At 41.6% G+C, this 25,732-nt stretch overlaps 1 protein-coding gene across 6 annotated transcripts in view; it reads left to right on the top strand.

Annotated features, from left to right (window-relative positions):
- The first annotated feature begins 2,016 nt into the window (after nucleotides 1-2,016).
- Nucleotides 2,017-25,732, top strand: part of LOC129078242 (transducin-like enhancer protein 4) — a 142,277-nt gene continuing 118,561 nt past the window's right edge. For 3 of the 6 annotated variants that reach the window (XM_054582999.1, XM_054582996.1, XM_054582995.1), the window contains exons 1-4: nucleotides 2,017-2,924; nucleotides 3,812-3,909; nucleotides 5,079-5,142; nucleotides 6,322-6,366. In XM_054582999.1, the coding sequence (XP_054438974.1) occupies nucleotides 2,880-2,924; nucleotides 3,812-3,909; nucleotides 5,079-5,142; nucleotides 6,322-6,366 (252 nt within the window). In that variant the 5' untranslated portion in view covers nucleotides 2,017-2,879. Of the gene's footprint in view, nucleotides 2,925-3,455; nucleotides 3,499-3,811; nucleotides 3,910-5,078; nucleotides 5,143-6,321; nucleotides 6,367-25,732 lie in introns of those variants that run through there. The other 3 variants (XM_054583000.1, XM_054582998.1, XM_054582997.1) reach the window with 1 other exon arrangement.

The raw sequence follows: 25,732 nt of genomic DNA, 5'->3' as shown, positions 1-25,732 counted from the left end.
GAAGTTTCAGAAAACTGCCCACGGAGTACTCTATCCTTGTATTTTGTGGATGGAGAAGATACTTGCTTAACTGAAGTGTTCTGTGATCTCTAGTTCCAGGATTTTAGGGAAAAATACTAGAGGGCATTAAAGACCACCATAGACCTCCTTTGCGTCAGTTCTCCATCGCGCACAACACAGAAAAGGCTCATAGAATGTGCTAGGTTGGATTTTATGTTATTGTTGGATGGGCAGCAACGAATATCATTAAGAAGAATGGTTTTCCACTAATGATGAACCATCTTGGCCAATGTCTCCAATTAAAGTAGGCAAAGGTCGCTCGGAAATTAACCTCCAAAGCCCAGACCCTTAAATTAGCCAAACCACGACTTCGATTTTTTCCAAATTCTCACCTCCCCCAAAGGTGAGAGGCTCACTACGAAGGCCTAAGAGCCGAAGGACTCCCCTTAAATCCGGGAGCTGCCTCCAGCTGGTTGAGGACTAAGGGTGAAGGCCGCTGGCCCCACTTCTTTCCGCGGGGTCCTCCCTCACCTCTTTCCCTAAGGATGCCCCTCCTCCAACGCGCCCCTACGTCTCCCCGCCAAGTCCCTGCCTCCAGACCGCCCCCACTTTCCCAGCCCTTTCCGCGCGGTGGTTGACCCTCCATATTTCTGGGTACGCTTGGCCCCCTGCCCGTTTCAACTGCGACGGACGTGACTCGTTCCTTCAAACAGCGAGAAAAAGAGGGACAGTCTTTTTCCTTTCGAACAGGAGGAGGGAGCATCCCGGGGCGTGCAGGGTTTTCTTCCCAGTGTCGGGGCTAGCACTCAATTGACACTGCTTTACGGCGGGCTGACTCAGTCCACGGGGTGCAGGGGGTCCCCTCGACAAAGTTTCTTTGGGAATCGGGCGACCTCTGCCCCCGGCCTCCAACCTCTCCGTGACACTCTACGGTTACGCCCCCGCGAGCCCTTGGCGCTACGTCCTAGGCCACTTCCTCACAGAGTTGCTTGAGGGAGGCGGCTCCGCTTCGGGGTTAAGCGGCAATCACAGCCCCCTCGGGGCTAGGAGGGACAACCCTCCCCACCCGCGTCCTCGGCACCCCGGCTCCGGTCAGCGTCTCACAGCTCGGTCTCCAGCACTAAACCCGAACAGGGACCCGAGTCCGCCTTCACATGGAAAATTATGCCGGCTCCAGCGGCGCGTAAAATTGATGTGAACCGAACGAAGTGGGATCGTCCAGATCCTCCCTCTCTTGTCTCAACAGGGGTTTCGGCGCGTTACACAAGGCCGAGCTTGTCTCTTTAAGGAGACATTGGACCCTAATTAGTCCGCATTCCTGGCACGGCCGCTGAGCGTGGGGCCGAGGTGTTTGGGTTGGAGGGGGGCGGGTGGGAGGATGAGACTAGTCTCCAATCTCACCGCCCCCTCCACCCTCTTTATTTTGCCGCCACCACAACAACCAACACCCAGTTCTGAAGATGCAACCAGGGCAGCAGCAACAGCAGCAACAGCCCAGCAGCCACTGCCACTTCTCCCAGGCCCACGTTACTTTGATTGACAGCTGAACAAATGTTTGCCGGGTTCGAACGCTCGCGCTAAGGAACGTCAGCCAAGGCGCAGCTCCGCCTTGGGCGGGCCATCTCCGCTCCGCCTCCCCGAACCCCATTCCGTTCTGTTCATTGGTCTGAACTGCTGTCGACGCCCGGCCCCCACGTGGGTTCCAGCCCGGGCGGCTCCACCCACCTGGCTCACCATTTGTCAGCAGTGAAATGATGGGCAGGAACACAGAACAGCGATTAATGTTCAGCCATCTCTGATTGGTTGCTGGAGACGCCTACTGCGCCCAGGGTGGGCGGGGCGCTTTGAGAGCGCCCCAGAGCGGTCGCGTGGCGGGCCGGTGGTTGTAGTCAATCTGGCCGAATCCTCAGCTGCGGTAGCCAGGGGCGCACTACATCTCCCGGGATGCCCCGCGGTCTCTCCACGGACGGTTGTGAATATGTATCAGAATGTTAATGATTAGCTGATGCTAAATTTGGTCAAAGAAGTCACCTACACAGAACGTGTTGTTGGAGCTGTTCTGAGCGGGTGTTTGGGCTGTTGGCTGTTGTCTTCCCCCTCTCACACACTTGTACATTATTTTGAGGTGGTGTTCGCAGAGTTTGAAAGGAGAATTTAAAAAAAGCCGCAAGCGTTTCACTTATTTTTATAATCCCCTTCAATTTGGGGTTAAAAAAAAGACAAGAAAACAGGAAGGAAGAAAAATAAGGAAATGAGATGTGGTAAGAGAAGCTAAAAGGTGCCTTTTAAAAGATCGTTGCTGTGAAGTGAAAAAAATCTCCAGAGAAACCAAAAAGCACCGCCGAGACCTCTTCCGAACCAAAGGAGTTTGTGTTTGCTTTTAGGAAAGAAGAGAGAGATCATTCATTCGGAGGAATAACAACCAATTAAAAGACAAATAAAAAAAGTTTGGAGTGGGACGCCGAGCGAGCGAGCGAGCGAGCAGGCGGGCGGCGCTGTCGGCGGGTGCTGGGGCGCGGAGCTCGCACTTTCCCGGCCCGGGTGAGCAGCGCGGCTGCGGCGCCGGGCTCGGCGGGAGCGCCTCGGCGGAGCGAACGTCGGAGCGTTTCTGCGAGAAAAGCGCGCCGGACAATGCCCGCGGCGGGCCATTGACGCCCGCGGGGAATGCGGAGCGGCCCGGCCGCCCGCCTGCACCCAGTTGCCGCTGCCTTCGCCGCGCGTTCTTGCCGCCCGCATCACGCGAGACCCGGTGGGGGCCGGGACCGCCTGAGCCGCCCCTCGGACCTGGCCGGCCGCAGCCGCTGCCGCCTCCTCCTCCGGGCCATTAAAGCCAATGAGCCGCGCGCCTCTGCCCAGCGCAGCCAACTAAATCGGTTTGGATGATTCGCGACCTGAGCAAGATGTACCCGCAGACCAGACACCCGGTGAGTGCGGGCGGCGTGGCGCGGGCTCGCCGGGCGCCGGGGGATTCCCCGCGTCGCCCCCAGCGCGCGGAGTTGTGTCTTTGGCCGGAGGGGCGTGGAGGGCGGCTCGCACCCCGCACTGGGAGCCCCTCGCCACCCCTTCCTCCCCCATCCCTTCACCGCCCCCCCCCTCGCCCGCCCCGGGCGCGGTGGCACTCTCAGACAAGGGGTGCGGAGAGGCAATTGAGTTGTAGCCATTTTCTTATTGTTGTCTTTGAAGCCTCTGGAAGCTGTGCAGAGCCGTTTGTCGTCCCCGCGCCTTGACTCCTCGGGGGGGTAGGGGGGGGCGAGCGATGAGGGAGGCGCGACTCCGCGCCGGGGCGGGGAGGGCGCCCTCGGCGGCGGCGCGGCTGGTCCGGCGGCGGTTCGGGAGTGCGGGGCGCCGGCCCCTTTCGCCGCGGGCTCCGGGGATGAGCGAGCGATCAAGCCAGCTGTCCAGCTGGAGAGGGTGGCGGCCTCGTTCCCCTGTCCCCTGACCTGGCTGCGGCCCGACGCCATGGCGCGAGTCCCCCCGACGGGCCAGTTTCGATTCCGGGTGGGGAGGGGGAGTGAGCTGGGCGCGCCGACCCCTGGGCGCGTGCAGTTGGCGAGGGAGGGGAGCGGGGTCTTGAATCCGCGGGGTCCGGGTTGGGTAGGAGGACGCGGGGGCACCCGAAACCAGCCCCAGCCGGGCTGTGCGGCGAAGTGGGGGTGGCGGGAGGAGAGTTTTCATCGCTCTTTGCCTGCCTGCGCGATGTGTAACCCCCCCCTTCCCCTCCTACCCGGCCAGCGCCGCGTGGTCTGTTTTCTTCATCTCCTTGCCTCGCTTGTGATGTGGGCTAATTAAATATTTTATTGTTGTTCTTTAGGCACCGCATCAGCCTGCTCAACCCTTTAAATTTACAATTTCCGAGTCCTGTGATCGGATTAAGGAAGAGTTTCAGTTTTTACAGGCTCAATACCACAGGTAACGATATTGACTTTAGCTTATCGTCCTGTTTGCTTAGCTCTTGTCTTTCTTCACTGCCCCCCCGCCCCCCCCCCCGCCCCGTCCCCGCAACGTACAAACACAAACATCCCCCCTCCCCGGGTTTGGGTTTTTTGTGTTGTGTATGGTTTTTTTTTTTTTTTTTTTGTTTTGTCACCACAAAGGTATTATGATCATTTTTCCTTGTGGGCAGAAAGGGTAAGTCAAGGCCTCTTTTTCTTAGGCAGGTGTAAAGAAATTAAGCATTTCTCTCTTTTTCCGTAAATTAAAAAAAAAAGGGGGGGCAGAACAATCGAAACTGGGGAGACTTGGAAAACGCTGAGGCCAAACTTTCGATATTGATTTATTGGGGCCGGTAGAATGGAAGGTTGGGAAGATTCTGGGGCCTTTTGACTTCCTTGGTTCTTTATTACTCCGAGCTTGATTCCTTATTACTTCTTTCTACCATTTTACTGAAATACCATGAGCCGAGAGCCCTGGGAAGTCGCAGTTGACCGCGTTCATTACTTCTATGCTGAAAAAAATATTTTTGTTTTAGAAACCATGAGGGTGTTTTTGAAATATTTTTCTTTCGCTTGCTTTTTAATGACGTGTAATTCTTATTTCATAAATGCAAGAACCAAAACAAGCCACTGAACCCAGTCCACACTTTGCCCCTGGGTGGTGGTATTCAACTTGTCTCTGTTTTGGAGGGAAAAAATAAGACATCATTCATAAGACATGCTTGATTCATATTTTCATTAATCTCTTCGTGGAACATTAAAGAAAAAACTCCCTAGTGACATTTGGGGGACTTATTTGTGCAGATATGTAGAAATTATTGATGTTTATTTTCTAGTTCTTATTTTCTTACATGAATTTAGTGAATATTCAAGTCTGAATGAGGTTCCAGAATTAAATTGGCTGGAGAGTTTTTTTCCCTGAAAACAAGCAAAAACTCCACATTTGATTCTCATTGAATGGGCAAGTCCAGGCTGCGACCAGTCACCCCTTTCTCTCCTGCCTTTCCTTGAATAATGAGGGTGGTATTTAAGATAATTGACTTGGTGTTTTGTAGGTGATGATTTAGAGGAATGAACGTGTATTTACATTTAAAGGATGTAAGTCAAGATCTGTGCTGTGCTTAGATTTCCTTCTGTCTTGAACAGCCTGAAGCTAGAATGTGAGAAACTGGCCAGTGAGAAGACGGAGATGCAGCGGCATTATGTCATGGTAAGAAAACTGTGTCATAGATTCATAGAGTCTCTTAGTTTGGGATACCAAAAGCAAGAATACCTTCAGATGCTGGAGGCAGCAGGACACATCAGTCACGGTGTCAGTGCAGTTGAGCTTGTGGGAATGTGACCATTAGCAACCTGTAATTCCAGGATATTCCAACTTGCCTCTGACAACTAGCTTTGCTTCAGATTTTCAAAAAGTTCAGCTGCATGGTGTATAATTTTCTGTGCTTTGTTTTTATAGATTGAAAAAAACAAAACCTCATTTGTGTTTTGTTTAGACTCATAGGCTAAATGTTTTTGTGTTAGTGGTTTTCTTTGTTGTTTTATTGCTTTTTGCTCCAAATAATTTTAACCAGTTTTTCTGGAAACTGTTAAAATGTTAATGTTTTATTTCTTTTAAAGAATGATGGATAACAAGAGACACCAGACACCTTTTCAGATTTCTCCCCACTGTTATCTCACGAGTGTGTTTGTATTTGTGTAGGTGTTGTGCCTTTTCAGTTTCTATAGTGTTAACATTGGTTTGATGAGTATTGTCCTCCCCTGTATAAACTGCATTTCTACCATGCTAGTTATACTACATGTTCAAAAAAAATCAAATCTGCTTTTTCGAAAATATTATCAAGCATATTTTTATGCTTGTTCATAAAGGCTCCAGGGTAACTCATTCATTTCCTGTCAATACTTTTTCCTTTGAATGTATGAACATTAGCAGTATAGTACAAATGAGAAACTGAACTCTGGAGGAGCGGCACCTCTTTGAGCACTTCTTTCAAAGCATCTGGATTTGTTATGAGCCACATTTTTGCGATTAACTTGCCCACTGTGCCTAAGAATTAGAGCTCCTCTGGTACCAAATTTTCATCAGACCTTTTTCATTCACCTACTTGCGATGTATAAGGACAACTGAAGGTGTTTAGTATGCTCTGATTAAACTTGATTTTTTTAGTTTTGTGGGTTATTCTCTTAGAGTCCATGTCTTAAGGTGACTTCTATTAGGCTGAGGTAGTGGTAGAATGTTTCTCATTTAACAGCATAATAGGTATTCTGGATATTTTGGTTTAAGTGAAGCGTTTATGTTTGTTTTAAACATACTTGGGGGCATTTTTAACAAACAAGGGAGATTGTTTGATGAAAGGCACAAAGTTAATTGCTTTTTCTTCTTTTACAGTATTATGAGATGTCCTATGGGTTGAATATAGAAATGCACAAGCAGGTGAGTTATTTATTTGTTTAGAACCATTTGAAATGACAGTTTAGAAAGAAAATTGTATGTTTTGCAGTTTTATTCTGCACGTTTTTGTAGCTACATGTATTTTAAAGACTGTACTGGTGAGAATGCCATTTTTTCAGGTGTTTTTCCTATCTTTTTTGTATATTATCTTAATTTTAGTCACTTAAAAGTGTGGTTTCAAATGTCTGAAGGCATATTCAACTTTGTACACTTTTCAAAACCAAGAAGCTAAACTTTAAGTTTGTTCTTATTTTTCCTTTGAAAGAGTTAATTTATATATTTTGGGTATTGTAAACTTGTCTTATGAAAGAGCTTTTCTTGGAAAATATTAAAAAGGAAAACTGAATTCGTTGACTTGATGTGAAAGAATGGATAGAGGGTGAGCTGGAAGGATCAAAATGAAATCTGTGGTGCTACAAGAGAAATTGATGTAAAATCCTTGTACTGGCCCCCCCCCCGCCCCCCGAGGCTATTTAGTTGGATCTTATCAGAAACTGTAGCTGTAACTTCCAAAATTTGTAGAGTAAATAAGCCTGATAGGAGGGTGTGTTAAGGTTCAACGCTGGGTCTTGAAATCTATTAATTCAACCAAAAAAGAAAAAGAAAAAAATTATCAGTCAGAAAGCATTGAGAAGGATGATTCAAACAGTACTCCTCCCCACCTTTTTTTAAAGGAGGCTGAATAAAATGGGTTAAGTTTCCTAGATAGAGAAATAGCATATATATAGAAAATGTTGTTCGGCAATAATAATTCCTCTAGGAGGCATTCATTTTTAGCGATTGCCTAGTGAATGTGCTTCAGGTCTGTCTCAATCATTTCAGAGTAGGTGTGTATGTGTTTACCTGCTGGGAAAAGACAAGGGAAAATTTAACGCCTTTCATCTCTTATTATACTTATGGTGGATGTCATTACCTTTTATGTTTAAAAAATATGAAATGATCCCATGTTATTAGGCTTTTATTACTTATAGATTTCTTTTTGGATGTAGTTAATTACCATGTACTCAGAATATACCCAGCAGAGCTTTAAAAGATGACTGTTAGACAATGAAAGTGATCGGGTAGGCAGTATTTGAAAAAGTTGGGGTGAAAATGAGTTGTTCCTTAAACTAAGGAGTTTTTATTTCATATGTCTTTTTTACTTTGTATGCTATTTGGTTATGCCAGTTTTATTATATAGTTTGCTCTGTGACAAAATTAAATTCTTATTTTGGCATCTTTGCCATTTCTGTTTGTATTAATAATGTAAATATTTCCTGCATAAACAAAATCCATCAAGCTTATGGATGGACTCCCCTTAGCTCTACCTTACAGGAATAAATTACATGAGAGATACTATTTGTTAATTATCCTCATTACATGTCATTTTAGGTCTGGATTTTGTACTTGTCTTTTTTGTTCTCACCCCACCACCCAAGATTAATTGGTGCCTTTTTAAAGATTGGGACAGATGATTAATGTCCCTTTATTTCTTCTTCTGTGTCTTATTTACCATAGCCAGTTACCTTCCAGATATCTTTATACCACTTACAGGAGGCACAGAGTTGATCGATTTGGCTATATGTAATTTTTGGTGGAGGGCTATATGGGATCCCTTAATTTTACACATTTTATACTTCTGTAATTCTGTCATCTTCTTGTCCAGCTGGCTTTGAATGCCATCTATTTAAAATTGAGAATGGAGTACGTTTTCTCTTTTTTTCTTCTTGCTTTTAAATTCAATCATATCAAGAATCCTGAGGGCAGTTTATCACATTATGAAATACAGACAGCCCTGCAAACCACCTACTTATTATATTTTCTTTCTTTTCCCCCTTAAGCGCAGAGGCATATCAGTCTTTATTTGTTTTCCTAGGCAGACAGCCTTGGTTCCTCTTGGCCTCTCTTCCAGATGCACTCGCTGGATACCCTCGTAATGGAAAGCAGCAATAATGCAGGGAAGTTGCCCTGCGGCATAATTGGGCCTAGTTCTCAAGATCCGGTTAGGCTTATTCACTTATTAGATTTATGTCTCTGAAGGGTTCAAGAGTAGGAGTCCCTGGAGTCCTTGGAAGTACCCTAGTAATTGGTGGCCCTGATATTTGAAACCTTTGTGTATTTTTTTTGGTTAGCGCTCCTGTTCTTCCTGGCTGCTGCCAGCCACAGAGTATTTATTTTTAGAGAAATTTTTCATTGGAACAAAAAATGATGGCTGTGATGGAGTCATGACTCTGTGACTTAGCAAATTGATAAAAGGATAAAAGCACAGAGCAGTGACAAACAGGGTCGGGGGTCTGGCCTCATGGCCCCTCCTCTTTCTGTGTGATGCTCATTGTCAGTCACCCTGTGTTGATTCTGATAGAGGACTATAAAGTGAAACCTATGGGGAATTTGTCATTCTGAAATGAAAGCTAATGTAATTAGTACCAATTAAAGTACATTTAGTAAATTGGATTTAATCTTAATTAAGCCTGCATAATGTTGCCAATTTTTAACAATTATGTTTGAGAACATAATTAATTTAAATTTTGGTAACTGAGTAAATAGCATTAGTCTAGTAGAATTAGTTGAAATTTTTTTAAAGGGGAGCTCGGTGACATGACATGGAATTAGAGCATAAAATATGAATCTAATTTCTGGTAATCTTTAGGGGGATCAATAGAGCTGAACAGATGAAGCTGGAAAAAACCCCCAGAAAAGTTAGGGAGGAGTGTTCTAGGCTATAATGTGAATTAATGCTTCACCACTGTCTTCAGTTCTAGCACAAAAGTGAAGATGACAAATGGAACATGGTTAGAAATGGCACGTGTTTTACTGGGATGTCTTCATATAATGGAATTTAAAAAAATGAAAGAACATTGGCCATTATTCCCTAATGATTTTCCTAAGTGTAGAATTTTTGTGTTTTGTTTTGAATGGGGCAGTTGACCCACTGTTTAGTTGTTACTTTTTTGCTGATTGTTCTTTATAAATACAGTGTGGCTTCTAAATGGGTCAGTGACCGTGGGCAGAACAGGGTGATGCATGCGGTTGATAACATTGCTAAACACTGCTTGTTCCCAACCTTCACCTGTAATGCTGTAATTAAAGAAGACTGCCCTGATTTAATCTGACAGCAGTAGTTACCTCTTTAAAAAGCAAATATTGGATGCCTATTAGGAAAAATAGGTAGTATGTGAATTCAACCCTATAGGAACTGTACATGGGGCTAAACATACCATATTTTGAAAGCATTTCATGACTTCCTCATAGTTAACATTCTTTTGCTTCTAAAAAAAATTTAGCCTCGTATTTGAATTTTAGAAATCAGAACATTTTAGAAATCTGCAACACAACGAAAAGGAAGTGAGTACTGCCTATTTATATATATATATGTGTTTATATGTATGTATAAATGCATATGTGTGTATATGTGTATACACATAAAATTACTATTTTTTAAAATCAGAACAAGATAACTCCTGTTTCACTCCAAGCCATGTAAATTTTATTATGAGATTTGGACCACAACCATTTGAGTGCTGCTAAAATATTAATTGAATAGAAATGAAAGGGCCTTGCCAACTGATAGGATATCATAATCGTAGCCTTTCTGGTCGATGGTAAATGATGATAAATGACATTAGGAACCTTTTAGCAAACTGTAATAACTACAAGGAGGGGAGCAGTATGGATTTGCATTATATCTGATACCCTCTAGTACCAAGTGGATTGCCAATACTGCTTGTTTAGCATTTTCTAAGGGCAATAGGATATTGATTTCTGACTTACAAGGAACAGCTCTATTTTCACCATTGAAAAGTATTGCAGGTTGTTAAGAAGAAATTGACTTGAAGAGGCCGACTGCTGCCCATCATGGAGCAAATAAAGCAAAACTGCCGAAGCATGGTGGAGCAGGGAGACGGGCCCTCAGCAATTTGTTGCTATTAATTTACCATGCTCGACAGCAAATCAATCGGCATCTACTTCATCTGCTGGAGAAAATGCTGTCCAGGGCAGATAAAAGGCTCGGCATGGTAAAGAGAATAGACTGGATTGGCTAAAAGGAGGCTGCAGTTAATGTGTAAATAAGTGAAATCAAGGCCACAGTTGCAGAGGAAGCTGTTGTTAATTAGGTTGGTGCTTTTTTGTGAACTATTTTAGAAAGCAGCTGAGGATTTGGAGACTAGTAGATTTATTGAGGTTCAAGTAATATATGACTGGCATGACATTCCAGCCTTGAGTGTACTTGATTCTAGGGTGCAGTAAATTTATTTGGGGACAGTGCTTACAATGGAAGTCAGTTTGTTTCAAGTTCTGGTTAGACCAGATCTTCCGTAAGAAAACTTCTCTTTTGATTATTACTAATTTCTTGCAGATCACTTGTCTTAGATTGTATATGCTTAGATTTGGAGGAGTAGATGCAGAAGTAGGTGTCTGAGAATGTAGGCAAAAATGTGTCTGTTGTGTTCTTAACACAATGACTAGTGTTTTTAGAAATGGATGTGATTAAGCTGTTGTATAATAATGAAAATGTACTATTACAGCTCTGGTGTTCTATCTGAAAGTAATAAACCATGAAAGTTTTGCTGAGAGAACTTTTGGTATATAAACATTAGGAAACAATCTAAAGGGACTGAACAGTGGGTGGACGCTACTAGATTGGAAAATTTCAAAGGGAGATTATAAGTGAAATTTTGATGACTGCAAAAACCCTCTAGGGTACAATTAGGTGACCTATGTGCATGTGAGATGGTGGATTATTTGTGTTTTTATTTGTTTTTTATTAAGATGTAAAACCAGCTTTTCTAATTTAAGATTACTCATACTTTGATAATATCCCGCAATTACTGTTAACTAAATGGAGGTCATTCGTGGTGTTTTTATCTCCCTGCTGCTCTGATTTGGACATTTTGGGCATAGGGAGACAACTTCAGCCTTGTTTAGTAAATATAGGTAAATGTGGATTTTAACTTACATTTTTTAAAAACTGTGAGAAGATCTAGCATTAGGATAGTTGATACCAAGTGGCACAGTGCCTTGGGCAGGACCCAGTGAGCTGTTGATTTATTTGTCGCAGGATCTTTAAGAGAAGCAGATCTGGTGGAGGAAATTTCATCTTTCAGTGTATGCGCATAATTAGGAGTGTTTTCAGGATGGTGTAGGTTTCCCCCTTTTTTCTTCTTGTGTGTTGGGTTCTTAATTTTCTCTTTCTTGAGTTCTCATAAGATACCTGAGATGTTCCACCTACAGCAGTAATTGTGGAGTGGAATTGGAATTTCCTTTTAATAGAAGTGAATGTTTATTATATGTCTGGCACATCCTTACCACTGACCTGGGCACATTGTCAAAATTCTTTAATTTTCACAGTGATTCTAAGAAAGGGATTATGTCCAATTAAAGGATGATCAAACAGGATCAGATCTGCATAAGGTGATAGTAGTTATTACATAGCGGATTCAGGACTTAAGGTGAATTTCCCTGGGAGGATGTCTCCTGAGAGCTGGGCTCCCGCTGGGTTGGAGATTCAGCCCCAGTTCATTCCTAGAATGGGGAGCCTCTCAAAGGCTTGGAGAGTCCTTGGGCTTGCCCTTGAGTCACTGAATTTCAGGCTCATACCCAGAACTCCCAGGGTGCTGGGGCATTCTCTGCAGCTCTGCACAGATAGAGTTAGAGCCTGAAAGCTGGGCCTGGACTGTCCATCCAGACTGTTTTTAGTGGGCAAGAGGGAAGGGATTGCAATTCTTTGGCTTGGAGTCTCCCACAAATGGGGCGAAGAGCTGTTTGCTTATCAAGATCTGGTTTGCTTCCTCCCTGGGCAACCTATTTCTCATTTGTTTACAGACTTGCTCTTCCATTTAACTTTTATCTTTTCCTTGTGGCTTCTAAAACTATGCCTGAAGACAAGGGGCTGTTTGTTAATCACCATCTTGTGGGTTTTTGAGGGGGGAAGCTGGGAGGGGAAAATGTGATGTTTTGTGGCCTCTTTGTAGTTCAGAAAGAGGTTCTTAGATGCAGGAAATCACACGCAACTCAAACTTTTAAATGAAGGCAAATGTTTTTACTGTTAAAAGATTTTCTTTGCAGCATTCAAACAAAGGGATATTCCTTTCTCACTGTCCCTTATTCCCTACTGGATATTGTTTGTTTATATTTATTTTTTGTTTTGCTGGGCAAAGTTCTTTGTATCCTGGATAATATTTCTTGAAGCTAGGGTGGACTAGTGGACTGATGAATAAGATGAGCCTTAGGTTCAGCTGCAGCCTCAGTGAAGCTCAGGTAGTGCAGGCATTGGCACTGTCTCCTGTTCTTCATTTAGTCTGTCCTTTCCTAGAACTCCCTTTTTTTAAATCTCCGTGCATAATAGAATAGGTAAAGTCAATTGAGAATTAAATGTTTAAATGTGCACTTAGAAGTTATTTCTGTTGTTTTCCATGAGAACATTTTTATTGCCTTTGATATGACTGGTTATTCTGGTTTATCACTTCAGTTCAGCAATAATGTATTTGATGGCTACAGGGCGCATGAAAGGGATATGATATTTAGAGGGTACTTTCCCTTGATCCCTTCCCACACTTCCTCTTAAAGCACTCCAGCCACCGGAGCACTGTAACACATTCAGCGGCCTCGTGGCTAAGGTGCCATCAGCTTTGCGAGCATGGCTATTGGAGAGAAGCAGGAGGTAGCGCATGTAGGTGTGGGCAAGTGCACGTTTCCACTGATGACAGTTTGAAAGGCTTAGGACTCAACTTGTTTGGAGCAAGTACACTGCAAACAGCTCATGAAATTATTGCTCTACTTTAAGGGGGAAGGGCCTCAAAAGTTACAGTCAAAAGCAAAAATTGGAGTTGTTTTGACTTTGCCTTAGTAACAGCTGCTTGTGGTAGTTGTTTTATGTCTGTAAAGAGGCATTTTGCTGGCATTCATCAGTGCAAATCTGTATACCCTCTCTGTTTTCATTGGACCTGACCCAGCGTTTATGCCAAGCTCTTGCTGTTTCTCTACCACTAAGCCAGAGCTTTCCTCAGAGCCGTAGTGTGTAACCTGTAGTCTGTCCAGGGGTGACCAAGGTGAAGGTGTGGATTTTCTTAGCTGGTTGGTCAAAGAAGCAGAAGAGAAATCCTTCCTGCTGCTCCCTAGGTACTCTCTTCTGGTGAGTGGGTCAGTTTGTCGTCATTTTGGAGGATAGTGCCTGCAAATACTTCACAGTTTGTATTGTGAAGGGAGGGAGCTTCTATGTTTCATGGAAAGAAATGTTGGCTGCTCTGTACAACCCTGCTGGCCGTGGGTGCCTCTGATCCTGCAGTGACCTGGTGTTTGCAGCAGCTTAGGCACTCAGAGATTGAGGAGCGGAAGGTGAATAGTGATTTTCCGATTTTTTAGCAAGCTTACTTTACTATTATTATTATTATTATTCTAATTGGGATTCTGTTCTTATTTTCTGACTCTGTATTCTGCTTCTGACAGGCTGTGGATTGTTTTGGTTCAAGAATTTGAAAATGCAAGGAAGTATAACGTGGAAAGAATAGTAATCGTAGAAATTATGAGCTCTAGTACTCTTTCTTTACAGAGGGCTTAAGACATTTTCTGTGTTCTCCTTAATCTTCCTGATGTTCCTGTAAAGCAAGTAGCAAGCTTGTATTTATTTAAATAGCTTCTGTCAGTGGAGTACCCGATAGTTTGCCAAGCAGTGTCATTCCAGTGGCCTTCTTGAACAGATGACACTGGGGCTTAAGGGCTTAGACTAGCCCAGTGTCACAGTATTGGAGGATCAACATGCTGGCAGGGAGGCCAGGGTTTACGTAGGTCTGCAAAGGGCCCGAGGTCGCATAGTCAGAGTCTCTGGCAGAAAAGAAAATAAGTTTCTTGATTACTGACTGTGCTTTTTCCAAAAAGCAAATAGTGTGCTTTTTTCCTATGCTGTTCTTGACTCAGTGCAGCAAGAGGAGCCAGGAGTACTACTGGCAGTCTAGCAGGTATTATAGTATCACCTCTAGTTAGAGATCTGATCTGTGGTTTGTGTATGAGTGCAGAGCCCCCGTCTTCTTCCCTCTACCCTTCAATGCCTGGGCCTTGCCCAAAGGGAGGCTAGGATCCACAATTTAATATATGAAGCCTAGGTCCCCTTTTAGCAAAGCGCTTAATAAAACTAACTGTTCCCACATTCCTAAAGTGCACTGTGTAAACACTGTACTAGATATAAACTTGTTTCTTACCAGTCTCCCCTCTCCTGCTAGAATGTGAGCTCCATGGCAACATGGGTGTTTATTGTTCCCTGGTGCTGAAAACTGTGCCTGTCACACAGTAGGTGCTCAGGAAATATTTGATGAATGAGAGAATACTTGCCTTTGGATTGAGCCAGCCAAGAATATGTGTGATTTAATATTTTTAAGGGCATATATAGACTGCAGGATAACAAGTTCAGAGCCTCCCAGCTTGGCTAGGACTATGGTGCCTACTTGTTAAGTTTGTGGAAAAATGCCAGGCAGGAAGGAAAAGTAAAAGCAACTGAACTTGGTGTGCCTTTCAGGAGAGTTAGGCTAGTTGAAGTAGAATATGTGCTTTTTAGCATATGGATTCTGCCTTTTTGAAGATGCAGGCATGAATTCTTCCAAACTGAATTTAAAATTCAGTTTGAATGCCATTCTATCACTAGTTAGTGAGTATATGAAGAATTCTTGTACTATGAATAGGTCAGTGTGCATGTGGTTTGAGTGTGGGGAGATAATGATCTTAACTACACTGTGATATGTTGAGCTAACTTCCCTCCAAGTCAGTAAAAATGCAAACTTCCAGTTCTTTTCAAGGGACAAGGAACTTTGAAGATATTTGTGTTTTTTATTATCGAAGATGGGATAGTGTTGAAAGAGTTAATAACTTTAACAAGCGATTTTAGAGAGCTTATTGTGCAGGTGATAGTTCACTTATATTCACAACAACTTTATAAGATTACAGTATTATTATACTTCCATTTTATATATGAGGCTGAGACAGAGAGAAATTAAATAACTTCTTGAAGTTACCCAGCCAGTAAAATACAATAGGTCCTGAGTTTGACTCAATTTCAGATCACTGATACGAGATGTTTTTCTTCTATAATCCAAATGCTATGTTTGGAATACTGTGTACTACCAGCATACTCTACTACCTCCCCCAAAATATTTGATTGAGTCAGAACATTCAGATTCTAGTTCTGACTTGGCCAGTAACTAGGTATGTGATTCTGCTGAGTACCTTAACTTCTCAGGACTGCTTTTCTCAACTAAAAGTTAGAGTGTAAAGAAATACCGAAATCTCTTTTAGCTCATTTGGTGTAAGGTGACTGTTTTCTTTTAATTTGTTATTTTCTATAACCCAGTGAAAAGAAATTGAGACTTCCTATCACTTCTTTTTAGTCTCAATCTCTTAATAACTATTTTCAGAGGTTTTATTTAAGTCCAAAATTAACCTAATTAAGTTAGGAGTAGAAATGGATATCTATATATTATATAGATATTTTATATTTATAGATACTTTATATATATTATATAGTACTTTATATTTTGTCTATACAGGGTAGAGCAAAAGTAGGCTTACAGTTGTGAGTATGCAAAACAGTTTATTCTTGTACTATTATTTTAATTATTGTATTATTTTCCATACAAAAAACTGGAAACCTGCTTTTGCCCTACTCTCTATATATCTAGATACATACACATAGATTTCATATTTTTATTAGGTACTTTTTTCTTCATTATGTTATTTAAGCCCTCATAATGTTGCTGAAGCATTTCCCCCTTCCTGAGGATAAATGAAATGACTCAGATGTTAAATGACAAAGTCCCGCAGTTAATTCGTAGGTGGTTAGAATTCACAGCATTCAGGCAAAAATAATGTTGATGCAGAACTAGAGCAGTTGTTGTAAAACATGTACTAAAAAAATATATATGAGAGGGGACCCAGAAAAACCAGAATTATCTTCTGGAGTGTGGGTGCCTTGTAATACAGACTTTCCCTACTAGGTGAGTGTTCTAGGAACCCATCTGCAGCAGTGTACCAGCTGGTGGTGTTGTGAGAGGCTGCGTTCAGTTGGCTTCAGTGACTTTGTTTTGAAGACTCTTTAAACACCTTTGCCCATTTCATGACGGGTGATTTATGAGTGTACCTGCCCACACCACACTGAGTGCTCAGCAGTTTTTGACCATAAAATGGCATATGCCCCGTTTGCCACCCTCCGTATTCACTCCATCTTGCCCCAAGCAACTTTTTTTTGTTTCCTGGATGAAAAAAGTCCTGAGAGGGAAATGTTTTGTCAAGTGGAAGAGGTGAAACAAAATAAATAAACAAACAAACAAAAAAAACCCAAACAGCAGAAGCAGTAAAATGTATCAAAATCAGCAAGTTCAAGAACTGTTTTTGAGCAGTGGAAATATCTCCATAGGTGTATCGCATCAAATGGAGAGTACTTTTAAGGTGACTGAAGTTTAAACATGTAAGAATGAATACACAATTTTTTATACATAAATTCTGGGGTTTTTTGCGCCCTCCCTTGTATATTTGTAACGTAATATGAGCACTTCTTTAAAGTGATCGATTTTTGTGCTTTTCCTTTGGCATATATTTAATCATACAACTTCTGAAATTATGTGAATTATAATATAATCCAATAATTTTCTCCCAAAGTGTTGAAGGGGATATGTAGCAGTTTATAAGCTATTGTCTGATTAGCTCCTTGGATTTAGTTACCCTTACAGAATTCAATGGATGTGTCAGTTTTTCTAGCTAAGGTTTACCTCCTGACTCTTGGGGTTAAAAAACATGTCTGTAAACTGGTAGTGAGCTTGGTATCTTAAGTCCTGAGGTTTCTTGCATCACTTCATCAGGATTCTTTACTAAGGGATGGTTTGGACTTTTCAACTTGGTTTATAACTTAATCTTAGGTAAATAAAAGAAGGGGGAAATGTTTAATCTTGGCTTTTTTGAGCTGGTGAATCAAGTAGAGATCCGGTTTCTTCAGTAAAGTTTAAGTTCCAAAGGGAAGAGTGTATTTTCTTACTAGCACCTAAAACAATGTTTCGTAGAGCAATGAATGAATCATTGCTGGAAAAACTGAAGGAATGATTTAATTTTTTTGTTTTACTTCCTGTAGTGCTCTACATTTGAGTGTCAGCCATCTGTAAGCTTTGTTTCTGAGCTCTTCAGCTTTGTGATGAGCAAAAAAAGGCCTTGGATAGACCATCCAAGGTTAGGAGTTCTCTGTACAGTTCTGCCATAGGTCCTTGAGCTGGCAGTTGGGCATTTTTAAAGTTTAGGATTTAATGTATTTCCAGATGATGATTTATTTCTAGAGAATCTTTCAGCTCTTATATGATTTTAAAATGACCAGCGTTAGCAGAAGCTCAGTTCCTAATTTCATTGCTTGACACTAGAGAGAGGATGCCAGTTCAGGAATTAAAGTTTAAAAGCAATTTTATATATGAGGAAACACTAATATTTTTTGAAGAACCTTAGTTTGAGCAGTTTGGCTATAGGCTAGTTTGCTTCTTTCACAGGTATGGCCACATCTTTCATGTCCTCCTCTAGGTTGAGCATGTTGGTGACTACATAGTGTTAACAGATTTTCCCATATGTGTATCTTTGGTGAATATTAATGATAATACTAACAGTTAACATTTATTGAGTACCTCTTGTGTACCAGGTGATGCATTAAATGCTTTGGATGTATAAATTTGTTTAATTCATAGCCCTTTGAAGAAGGGATTATGTATGGAAACTAAGGTGAAGAGAAGCTGAGAAATGTGCACAGGGCTTTACAGCCAGTAAGTTGCAGGGTGGGGATTCATACCCTGGAGATCTGGCTTCAGAGGTATGTTCTGAACCATTGGCAATACCTGCCTCATAAGTGACTATTTAAATATGGTAAGCTTCTTTTGTTTTTGTTTTTTTTTTTAAATGTATCTAGTTAGTCTGCTGTGTTCTGTACACTGATCTTAAGTGTTACAAATAATAGTGGGTATCCTTTTTAGGTACATGATTGTATCAGAAAATTTGCTGTCTCATAAGCTAAAGTGGCTTTCTGCACCTGGCTGCCGGACCCTGGCACTCAGCAGCTCCGTGAGCAGCCCTGCTGTGGCTCTGTTTCACTGGCCATACAAATGGAAGGAACTTTTTTTTTAAATAAATGGAAATAACTTTGTCTTCAGATTCAGTTTTTAATGTGCAAAACAGTTCCTTTATTTTTTGCTTTAGGACTTTTTACAAGTGTAACTGTTGAGTGGAAATATTGAGAGTCATTTTCAGTCAGAGCTCCAGAGCTGCAAATCCATGAATAGCTCTGAGTTGGTTAAATATTCCTGGTTGGAGAAAAATTGTGTGTGTGTGTGTGTGTGTGTGTGTGTTTGTTTTTTGTATGAATAAGTACACTGGGTTAATAAACCAACTGGTTCATCTTTATTGCAGATTCCACTGCTCGCTCATGGCCTAATGGCCATAAGCCTGTAGATATTTTTGTGCCTCTGATCATGAAATTTCAAACACAAGCACATTACCTTTTTGTAACCACATGGGACTGTCCAGAAGCATGAAAAACCATTGAGTGCCTACCTGGGGCAAGAATGAGGGAATGTAGGTCATTGACCGGGTTTTAAAGGATCCATGTAGTCCCTCAATTTATATGCATAATTGTGTACCTTTTTCTGTGGGAAAGGAATCCTTAGCACGCATTGATCCAGCAAGGAAACCAGGACCCAAAGAAAGGAGTTTGAGAACTATTTCTGTAGAGCAGTGACCTCAAACTGGGACAGTTGCTTTCTCCCAAGGACGTTTGGCACTGTCTGCAGATATTTCTAGTTGCCACAACTTAGAGGTGTTAGAGGTGTTGCTGGCATCTAGTGAGTGGAGGACAAGATCAGTTTTGCCTGGCTTCCCTAGTTAATTATGTCATTTTGAGAGGACCTGTCAAACTATACTTGTCATTTTAGGTTTTCTCTTCACTTTCTCATGATGATGAGCAGAGTAGAGTTAATGGTAGTAGGCTCTTGTTTCAAGTTCAGGTTGGGGATGTTCTATAACCATCTTTTTCCTAAAGAAGGTAGGGTAATAGACTTTTGTTGGAACCATTGGACTAGCAGAAATTTCTTGCTTGAAGTGAGGCTCAGGTGTCCTGGTTACCCATTGAGGACCTGAGAATTAGTCTTAGTTCTTTTCTAGGTAACAGTTTTTCAAGTGTCATACTTCATCAGCCTTCCTTTGTCTGTGCTGAACACTCTCAATCATTTCAGCCAATTTCCTGGACACCCCTCCAGTTAGTACAAAGATGTACATGAGAGACTGGGCCACCTGAGAATTCAGCATTGACACCTTGGTCAGGTCTGCCCCAGCTGAGGAATTTCACAGATCTTGCTGCAAAATAGTCGGGTTCTTTCACTTGGCTTCATAGTTAGGTAAAAGTGCATTGTGTTTGTTTTTGTGTAGTCTTTTTCACATTGTAATGAATAAACGAAATAAAGCCTTGGGTTTTCTAACTAGCCTGTGAGTCTAGAACATGGGTTCATTTATATTTGAATGTTTGGGCACTGATCAGTGGACCCTAGTTATACTTGAGCTTGGGCTTCCTCTGGCTCCCCCGACCCTGACATATTCTGTTGCACTGTGCTATGAATGTGAATAACTATTTTAAAGGCTTTTGATTTTGTTGGGACATAGAACTGTTTTGGAGTGTGGCTTACTACCTCTAAGTATGTCAGCCTTGGTTAACCTCAAAAAATATTATAGTTCAGCTAAAGTGGCCAATAAAAAGCATGGTGGTAATTCCACAGTTAGTTGCTTGAACCTTTTTTCTGGCTACGGTGGAGAAGACAAAATGCGTGTTTGGGCTTCTTAATGGAGAAATTGTGTCCTACAAAATTCCAGCAAGCTCTTCCTTTATGTAAGTGCCAGGAATGTGGAGACGACGGCTCTGCTTCCTTGAAAGCCTTTTTCTTACATTCATGGGATTTAGGAGAGACTGGGTCAGACATAGTACATTTGTGTACAAAAACCTTGCTTTTTAATATGGCAGCTCATTTCCAAATGCTCGCTGTGGCTGGCCTAAGGACGAGGCCCATAGTTTAAGACTGTTTTAACCAGATCTAAGGAGAATTGATAAGATTTCCTTATAATCTAAGCAAGAACTCTTAGGATATTTTGCATCAGTTTAGGATGAATACAGAAAAAATTTGGTGAGCCCTTTGTTGGATTTGGATTGTGAGATGGTTATTCGTGCCTACTTCCCAAGTTAGATAAATTCCACTTTTTTTTCTTTTTGATAATTCAGTTTTACAGTTTGGGGCCCTGCTTTTGTCTTTTTGTTTGTTTGAGGCATACCCTCAAAATTAACTTTCTAAATGAAAATACTTAGTTTCTCAAACTGAAATATCTAGAACTAGACCTAAAAAAATAAAGATTATAACCTAAAGACTTAAACCTGAAAAAGAACTTAATCCTCATGAGGTTTTTGTATTCTTCCTTCATTGAGATAATTACTTGGTTAAGAGAGAGTAGTGTTGGGCACGTCACATGGAAGGCAGTGGCTATGATGGCTTTTAATCATTCACTCAGCAGATGCTGCTTGACCTCCTGTTACGTGCAGGGCACTTTGAGAGCTAGGGAGTTGAGAGAGGTAGAACTCTTGCCTCCATGGAGATGCTAATCTTTTTTTTTTTTTTTTTTTTTTTTTTTAATGTGGCATTTGTATGAGTGTGAACAGTACAAGGCAGTGTGTGGTGATGAAACGGTTGTGACATAGGCAGAAGAGGAGGAAGTCATCCTGGCTCACGAGTGATTAAGGATATTGTTAGGTAGAATAGAGGGACTTTTAGTGGAGGGGGCCACTTAGGCAGGAGGAAAAGAAGGGGGAGGATTCCAAGTGGAAGCCACAGAGTGAGGAAAATACTGCATATATTCAGGCTGTGGTTAGCTTTTCCAGCTTGGTTGGGTGATACAGGAGAGAATGGTGAAGAAGGTAGGTTTGGGGTGCATTATAAAAGGCCTTGAATGCTAGTTCTAGTACATGGGCTATTGGAGGGAAGATTAATCAGACAGCAGGGAAGTATCATGTCTGTTTAATTTTCAGTCAGTGTTGGAGAAGGACAGGGTTGAGCTGGTGACATGTAGCTGGAAAGGAGGAACCCAAGTGACCCTAGAGCAGCTCATTGGATGCTGTGGAAATGCATGGGACAGAGGCCTAAGACAGTGATCTCTGCAGACTGACAGAGCCATAGTGTGTACATTAATAGAAAAGGAGACCTTGCAGAGGGAAACTTGGACTTGATTATGCTAGGGGATAGGCGCCTAGAGAGGATTGATAGGAGGAGGAAGAGGAGGGGGAGGGGGAGGGGAGGGGGAGGGGGAGGGGAGGGAGGGGGAGGGGGAGGGGGAGGAGGAGGGAAGGAAAGTGAGTTTGTTGCTTCTCCCATCTTCATGTCTTCATATCACAGCATTCCCTTCATCTTCTGGCAAATGTGGACTCCTGTCAAGAACCTCTAGGATTCTTTCTCAGCAAGACCTGTATTTGTGCCTTTATTCTATACCCAGACTACAGTGGACTTTGCTCAGCAGCGCTTTGTGGGCAGTGGTTTTAGGAACTTAACAATTTCACGGAAGGTGTTTGACTTTTGTGTCAACTGTATGAGAGAGTGTTTCTCTTCATTTTGCTTGATTACTGCCATTACTTTTATGTAACGTATAATAGTGGGAGTTGGCAAATTATCTCTCTTCTTTCCTTTTATTTTTATTTTTTTTACTTTTCAGGTTTTTTTTAACATTAAAATAGACACACAATCCTCTAAAATATTCATCAGTTATGGAAACTCTTTGTTCTAGTCATTCTTTTCTTCTGTTTCTTTTTCACTTTTATGTCATTTGGCCAAGAACTGTAGATAGGTCAGTGATTCCTTATCCTTTGTGTTGAGAAATTTCATGTAAACATGGGGCTGCATCTGTAATTATCTTGAGAAATCACTACTATATTTTAAAAGAAATAATTCTTTTCATTGTTAATTATGTATGAGTTAAATACTGAAATGACAATGGATGCTTTAGTCAATGTGAATTTTATGTGTGTGGTTAATTTTCTTTCTTTTTTCCTAATGTGAGGCATTTTAAACTGTATTTTAAACTTCTCCCTTTTTAGATGCTAGTGTTAAGCTGTTGTAGTTGAGTGAGAACAGCAGTGATAGTAAGGAAAGTTAAGTAAACATGAAATTAAAAAGGCCATAGAGTACATTTTGGTAAACCAAAATATTGCGTGGTGGCATGAAGCCACAGATCCATTCCAAAAGAAAAAAAAAAGGCAGAAATGTGGTTTTGCTGTCTGTCATGCAGTCTGTTTTCAACTGTCAGAAACATACGTTGCTTTATGGGGTATTTTTTTTTCAAGTCTGACCGCAGCTTTTAATTTCCTTCACTCCACCCACACCTCCCACCACATGCCCATGTATCTAGTGCTAATTTATGGGCAATTTAAATGTAATGACATAATCATCAACCACCAAAAGGGTCAGCAGTTGCGGCAAAACTTTCTCATCTTCGATGTGCTAAGTATCAGTTCTCTACTTTGGGAAACATTTATAACCAGAGCGCAGTGATTGTCCTTGTTTTTTGATTAAACTGAGGTTTGTTTGTTTTTTTAAAGGTAGTTTTGAAGTGCTTTTGTTTTTTTGCTAAAAAAAGTAATATATTCATTCACATTAAAGAAATTTTAGAAAGCAAAAGAAATTAAAAGAATCACCCATGGTCCTACCACTCATGATTTATCTGCTGACCTAGGCAGGAGCCAAAGGCTGAGGTTTTACTGGGTCTATGCTTGTTGTGGCAGATGGAGAATTAGACTCCCTTAACCCCTGTCGAAAAATACATGTCAGGGTTTAAAAGGTAATGCATAAAATAAGTATGAATATGCCTTTATTTTTTTTCAAAGCACAAATGTACAGTATAATATGTAGTAAAATGAAACCTTAGATCTTTAAAGTTAATTTTGATTTATTCTTCAGCATTTTATATGGGCGTCACAATCCTAAATATTTTTTAGGATCTGTTCTTAATTCATCCAGTAACTACCTGTAATCTTGGTAAATCATTTATCTTTTCTGAGTCTCAGTTCCTCATCATGTCCATAAAAGAAGAGGATAGGACTAGATCAGTGTGCTTATAAAATGCTGGTTCCTGGGTCCTCTAACTGGTGACCTGGGCGTCAGTATTTTTCAGAAGCACCAGGGGTGATTTCTCCAGTGCAGCACCAGTGAACTAGAGCCGTGCTTCTCAAACTTTAATGTGCATACAAGCCACTGGGGATCATGTTAAAATCAGATTCTATTTCTGCAGGTCTGCATGGGGCCTGATATTCTCTATTTCTAACACCCAGGTGATGTGCATGCTGCTGGTCCGCTGACCACATTTCGAGTAGCAAAGAGCCAGGAATCTCCAAAATTGCAGTCATATCTATGTCATTTCTTATTTCCGTGGTGTAGTTTATATAGTACACGGGGATCCATGTGCTGCTTGAATGAGACCCCCGATTAAGATGTCAAGATTAATGCACAGTGTGGTATCTGCATATCCTCTGTTCCATCTCTGGAATAATTCAGCAAATTCAAGTAATTTTTATGGTACCTTGCTTTAGGTAGCCTGGCTGAGCTCCAGCTGGTGGCTAATGGTTTGGCACATTGCTCCAGAGAAGAGGAGGGGCACTTTCCATCTCTCCCTCCTCTGCTCACTGAGACCCCACTCTTATAGGTGCTTACACTCTCGAAGTCTGGTTCCTTTCTTCTCATCCTTCAGTCGCTGCCCTGCCCATATTGACTTCTAATTCCTGAGCAATATTTTAGGCAAAAAGAATCACGAAGTAGTACATTTTATTTTAATTTGGTTTTTCTTTAAGCTCATTCTCTGCAGAAAATTTATTAAATGTTAAGTTAAAGCAAGCAAAACTCCAAATTTGCAGTATATTTTGTTGTGGGAGAAGCAGAAACATCCTTAAGCTTGTGCTTAAGGTTTTTCAAGCTCTTCTTAACCCCATTGTTTAGGAATAAGAGAATACTGTTTGTAACTGTTTAGTCTTTTATTTGTTTGTTGTAGCACAGTAACAGACTAGAAGGCAGCATGATCGAGGGGGAACACCCTGGCTTGGGGTGTCTGCAGAACTGATTTTTAAGCCGTCACTTACCCTTAAGTAGATAAGTATAACTGTGAACACTTAGCTTTTGTATGTATACCAGACAGGGGATCGTGGACTACACCATTTATTAAGGCTGTGTTGGGGAATTTTGTTGCCCTGAAGGAATATACCGATCGCCTATCCTAAAGTGCCAGGCAATAAGATGCCAGTGTGTGATTTAGAAGTGTTGCTCTAGAGCACTGCTACCTGGTGTAGCCTGGACTCTGCAGGTCGTGAACTATTTTTTAAAGGTGGGCGATACGGTAAGGCGCTAGGACCAGACTGTAAATCAGCTCACTACTTAATCGAGAATGCCCTCATTTAAAAATAAATAAATAAATAAATAAATAAATAAATAATACCTAAAGAATTAAAAAATCCCCCTATAACTGAATTAAACAATAGTGGGTTTAATTCCAGCACAAGCCCATTATCTTCTTGCCAATGGATAACAATTTGGGGATTGACTACTCTATAGCACTACTGTAGAATATCTACTCAATCAAAAGGTTTGTGTTAGGGTTGTTTTTATGAATTAGGAATAGACTGAAATTGAAATTCCTAAAATAAAGGAAAATGTAACCCCCAAAATAAAAGGCAAGTTCAAAGACAGGTTAAGGGTAAGATTAAGTTCAAGGTGGTGGGGACATGTGCAAAGCGGTACATTAAGTCGAGGCAGTTGACACGGATTGATACGGAGGAAGCTGTAAGAGACCATGAAGCCTGCTTTGGTTAATGCGGAACTCGTTTAAATTCTTTTGAGTACTTCTGAATTCCAAATAGCTTGTCTTATGGAGCATGTTTGCTTTTCATTTCTCCATCTCCCTAATGGAAAGCACAGATTTCTGTAGCTCATATAACTGTTATTCTGTAATCTTAAAGTGCAAGAGGCTTTGAAACTAAGCCTGACTTTCCCTCTCTCTTCCTTTCCCCTCAGCCTTCTATTCTTTACTTTTTACTACTGTATATAAAATTTACTGCATCCAGGGCAAGTATCTGTTTACTAAGAAAAGAGGAAGAGAAGTCCTTTGCCAGTAGCAAAACATAAATACTGAGAATGTCTTTTCTGGGTCACAGTTCAAGAAAGTAGGAAATAGCAGATTTTCTGGGACTGGGCCTGTGACCTCACTTCTCTTTACAATCAGTTGGGAGGCACTGTCCTACTGTCTGTCCTCTGTTATTACTGTGCCAGTGAATATGCTCCCCCCTCCTTCACTC

This window comes from Pteronotus mesoamericanus, unplaced genomic scaffold (assembly GCF_021234165.1).
Source record: "Pteronotus mesoamericanus isolate MK-2021 breed Mesoamerican mustached bat unplaced genomic scaffold, CSHL_Meso_final contig_73, whole genome shotgun sequence".
NCBI lineage: Eukaryota > Metazoa > Chordata > Mammalia > Chiroptera > Mormoopidae > Pteronotus > Pteronotus mesoamericanus.
This window is presented reverse-complemented; position numbering and strand designations above follow the sequence as displayed.